Source organism: Rhinopithecus bieti, unplaced genomic scaffold, assembly GCF_001698545.2.
Source record: "Rhinopithecus bieti isolate Rb0 unplaced genomic scaffold, ASM169854v2 scaffold_947, whole genome shotgun sequence".
Classification (NCBI taxonomy): domain Eukaryota; kingdom Metazoa; phylum Chordata; class Mammalia; order Primates; family Cercopithecidae; genus Rhinopithecus; species Rhinopithecus bieti.
This window is the reverse complement of record NW_016803664.1, coordinates 6,243,210-6,247,972: the sequence shown is the minus strand read 5'-3', so window position 1 is coordinate 6,247,972 and position 4,763 is coordinate 6,243,210. Positions and strand designations below refer to the sequence as shown.

Below are 4,763 nucleotides of genomic sequence, written 5' to 3'. Positions count from 1 at the left end.
TGTGTATGTATTTGCAACTATGGCTTGCTCCTTTTCATCACAGGTATACTTTATCTAAAGCACCCTCTGCCTTCCCTCTCACCAAACTGTCTTGTTACCCATCTAGTTTTTTTTTTATGGAGTGGTGGGGAACGGAGTCTCACTCTGTGGCCAGGCTGGAGTGCAGTGGCGCAGTCTCGGCTCACTGCAACCTCCACCTCCTGGGTTCAAGCGATTCTCCTGCCTCACCCTCCCAAGTAGCTGGGATTACAGGCACGCGCCACCACGCCGAGTTAATTTTTTTATTTTTAGTAGAGATGGGGTTTCACCATGTTGGCCAGGCTGGCCTTGAACTCCTGACCTCGTGATCCATCCGCCTTGGCCTCCCAAAGTGCTAGGATTACAGGCGTGAGCCACCGCGCCTGGCCATCCATCTAGCTTCTTTATAGCATTTGTCACTACCTGACACTACTGTATGTATCTCCTTTATGTTTACACTTTTATTGTCTCGTCTCCCGATTTGAACGTACACTCTTTAAGATGAGGGATTTGTTGAACTTATTTGCTGCTGTAAATAGAGCCTGGCAGGCAGTAGGTGCTCGGTAACGTTTGTTAAAAATAACGTGTGAGCAGGCTGGGCGCGGTGGCTCATGCCTATAATCCCAGCACTTTGGGAGGCCGAGGGGGCGGATCACCTGAGGTCTGGAGTTCCAGCCCAGCTCAGCCAACATGGTGAAACCCCGTCCCTACTAAAATGCAAAAAATTAGCTGGGCGTGGTGGCGCGCGCCTGTAATCCCAGCTACCCAGGAGGCTGAGGCACGAGGATTGCTTGAACCAGGGTGGCGGAGGTTGTAGTGAACCGAGATCGCCTCACTGCACTCCAGCCTGGGCGATACAACGAGACTCTCTCAAAAAACAAACAAAAAAAGTGTGAACAATCACACAATAACTGAACCACCTTTTCCCGAATCTGCAAAATGGAGACCATGATGGTGATAAATCTAGCCCACAGACTGCCTGTCAGAAATTAAGTAAAATCAGACCGTCATAGATTTTTACTCCCACTCTGATACACACGAAAAAGGAAATCTTTGGCGCCGACCGAGTCTGTGACGGCCCTATACCCAGGTGGCTCCGGGGTGACCGCCGCTGCCGGGAAGTGGGTTCTGACAAATGACAAACAGCAGAGGGAGCCTGCCCCCAGGGCGGAGGAGGAAGTGGGCCTGACAGAAAAAGGAGAAGCTAGACCCTAGACTTGAAATATGAAAAATAAAAAGCGCAACCCTTGGCTTCGCGCTGTAGTGAGGCTTTGGGAACCCTGCCGGAGTCGGAAGAAGTAGACGGAGAGAGAGAAAAGGGCCTCCTCACACACCCTACCCCTGGACCCCTGGCCCCCTCCTGCCGCGCCCCCGCCTCCCACGACTGGCACCCCGGGCCGTCCCAATTCTTCAGCGACCGGTCCCCTCCCCTAGCCTCCCTCCTTCTCGGGCCCCCGCTTCCTCTCTGCCTTCCGCCGCCCGCTTCTCTCGGCACACACAAGGTTTCTCCCCGCTTTTCAAAATCCCCGCTGTCTCCCCACACCATGGATCGAACCCTCACCGGCATCTTGGCAGCGCCCGGGTTCCAACCCAGAGGAGCAGAATACAGGTAGAGCGGAGCGCTTCCGGTCTGGCAGCCGGGGCGGGGTAGGCGGAAGCGAAACGGAAGGGGCGGGGTGATGACGTGACTTCCGGCCTTGTAGTTCCGCCTCTGGTTGCAGCGGCCGCGCGGATCTGAAAGGGGGCGCCAGAGCACTAGGCAGGGGCCCTGAGAGTGGCGCAGCTTGAGGCGCGCGCAGAATGGAGATGGGTCTTGCGGTTCCAGAATCTGAGATCAATCACCTCTTTTGTGTTTTTTTCAAATTTCACCTTTTCAGGGCAGGGCATAGTGGCTCACGCCTGTAATCCCAGCACTTTGGGAGGCCGAGGCGGGTGGATTACCTGAAGTCAGGAGTCCGAGACCAGCCTGGATGGTGAAACCTCGTCTCTACTAAAAATACAAAAATTAGCTGGGCGTGGTAGCATCCCAGCTACTCGGGAAGCTGAGGCAGAAGAATCGCTTGAACCCGGGAGGCGGAGGTTGCGGTGAGCCAAGATCGTGCCGCTGCACTCCAGCCTGAGTGAGAGTGTGACTCTATCTTAAACAAACAAACAAACAAACAAACACCTTTCCTGTGAAGCCGCCTCCGGTCATTGTTTTCAATTCACCCGACTCCAGCCCCATGCCTTATCCTTCTCTCCCGCTTTTTCCCTTAGTTCTTATGATTCTTTTATTTAGTTTACTGTTAGTGCTTGTCTCCCTATCCTCGTAAATGCCAAAGACAGCACTTCGCCCGTTTTGTCTCCTGGCGCCTGTAACAGTGATGGTATGTAGGAAACATCAATATTTGAGTGAAGGAATGAACCCAATGCACTGCATCTAAAAATGGAGAAACTGAAGGGCACTGGAATCTGAATCGCAGCTCCAATACATACTAGCTTTATAATTTTGAGCAAGTTAACTTGCCTCTGTACTTCAGTTCCTCACCTGAAAATGGCAGTAACAGTATTTACCTCATAAATTTGTGAGGATGAAATGAATTACATGTAAAATGCTTAGAAATTACATGCTTGGAGCATACCGAAAGCCCAGGAGTTTTTAACCTATTTATTACTAGAAAACTTAGGTTAAAAGTCAAGTTCATTGCTGCCTGAGAGCCATTTCTTCTGCCAGTTCCCAGCCTGGAATAGGGCCCCATGTTCCCACATCTGATTTCGCATTCAGGTGACTGGGCAAATACCACCTTTTAGGCAAGGTCTTTTTTGACAAAGAGCCCAAAGTAGCCCCATAGTCATTCTCCATTTCTTTTCTGCTTTCTTTTCTTTCCATCCTCTCTCCCAGGTTTCCTTCCTCATGGTCAGTCTCACAGCCCAGCATGGCAGCCCCATGTGAGCAAGGCCCTGCCTGCACTGTGAGTCCCTGTTCTATCCCCAGTACCTGGCATCCATAGAACTTCAGTAAATTTGTGTAAAGCATCATGTCAGCCCTGCCTATGAGACAGTGAAATCCTCGAGGACTGTAATTGTCAGATTCATCTCTGAAACCCTAGTGTCCAGTGGGGAAGGCACTGGAATCGGGTTCTTCACTTTTTCTCCACAGGCACATACCATACTCTCTAGAAGTTAAACCAGGGAGGACCAAGAGGGCAACTGAAAAGCTGCCTCTTCTTTCTTCCCCTCCCATGTGACAATAAAGTTTCTAAGAATTAGCAACCCTGGGATATCAGGCTGTTTCCACACTCTATCCTCTAAGAGCCACAGGAAAGTCCCCAGGAAGCCCAGCACATCCCCATGTTGTCCACTCATCACGCTCCTCCCTGACTGGACCACGGTGTAGACACCCGACCCTTCCCTCTAGCCTGGCCCTCCAGGCCTAAGCTACCACTGATACCTACAGGTCCTCACATTTTTTTTTTTTTTTTTTTTTGAGATGGTGTCTCACTGTTGCCCAGGCTGGAGTGCAATGGTGTGATCCTGGCTCACTGCAAGCTCCACCTTCTGGATTCAAAGGATTCTCCCACTTCAGCCTCTCAAATAGCTGGAATTACAGGCACGAGCCACCATGCCCAGCTATTTTTTTTTGTATTTTTAGTAGAGACGGGCTTTCACCATGCTGGTCTTGAACTCCTGACCTCAGGTGATCCGCCTGCCTCGGCCTCCCAAAGTGCTGGCATTATAGGTGTGAGCCACCATGCTGGGCCACATTTTGCTTCTTTAATTAAAATGAATCAAATTAGACACTGCACTGTACTTGTTATCTAGGCCCAAGAATCATTAAAAACCTTTCTGTTTCTTTTATATATAAACATATATATCTCAAAACATATTTTTACTTTTTAAGTTATATAAATAATATACATTTTCAATATAGGAAAATGGGAAGATACAGATAAGCAATGGTCTTATGTATATACTTGTAGCTTTTTCCCTTCGGACACACATATTTTGTTACAGTAATTCCTGCATCTCAAAATAATACAAAAGTGAAAATAAGTTTAGCCTTAACCTTAGCTCAGGTGCTAATTTATATTATATACAAATCTATGTGCATTCATTTCAATTTTGACTTATAAAATCTAAAGTGATGCTGTTATAACACTAAAAGATTCCACTTTAAACAGCAGCAGTTTCAGAATAATTAAAAACTTGATTCAGGCATGTGGCTGATAAAGAATGAGGTATTACTTTTTTCATTAAAATAAGTAGCTTTCTACTATTGCATCCTTTGAAGAGAAGAATGTTCTACTGGTTTGGCCACAAGCTCTTCATGTATAGATGGTTACTTTTTAGTAAACTCTTCATTCATCCTGGCATTCTTGGAAATATTCGTCAAACATAGAGGAAGACTCATCTTCACGTTCCTGACACAATGGAAACACAAAATAGAAAATATATTTATTTCCCCTCAGTCAAAACTAGTTATGTGTTTAAATATTTTTCAGGTAATACCCTATGTGGAACTAATTACCCAGCACCAGCTTCAGGTGTTGCTTACAGGTAACTGTTAATAGTAAGAAAAGGCATGATTGACAGATTTTTTTTCCCAGATAAATTAATGTGCTTCTATCTCAGAAGCATTTCTCATTTGAATTTACATTCATGACGATCCTTGGCTAATTTCCTGTGATAGTGCTTTACTTCCCTGGTAGTCTAGTGGTCAGGAAAATAAAAAATAAAAAAAAAAGTTTAAAAATGCTTTGCTATCA

At 46.9% G+C, this 4,763-nt stretch overlaps 1 protein-coding gene across 1 annotated transcript in view; it reads right to left on the bottom strand.

Moving 5' to 3' along the window:
* Positions 1–3,805: 3,805 nt before the first annotated feature.
* GPN3 (GPN-loop GTPase 3) overlaps positions 3,806–4,763 on the bottom strand; it is a 15,903-nt gene continuing 14,945 nt past the window's right edge. Inside the window, exon 9 of the mRNA XM_017847724.1 lies at positions 3,806–4,418. Within this exon, the coding sequence (XP_017703213.1) occupies positions 4,356–4,418 (63 nt within the window). The 3' untranslated portion in view covers positions 3,806–4,355. The remainder of the gene's footprint in view (positions 4,419–4,763) is intronic.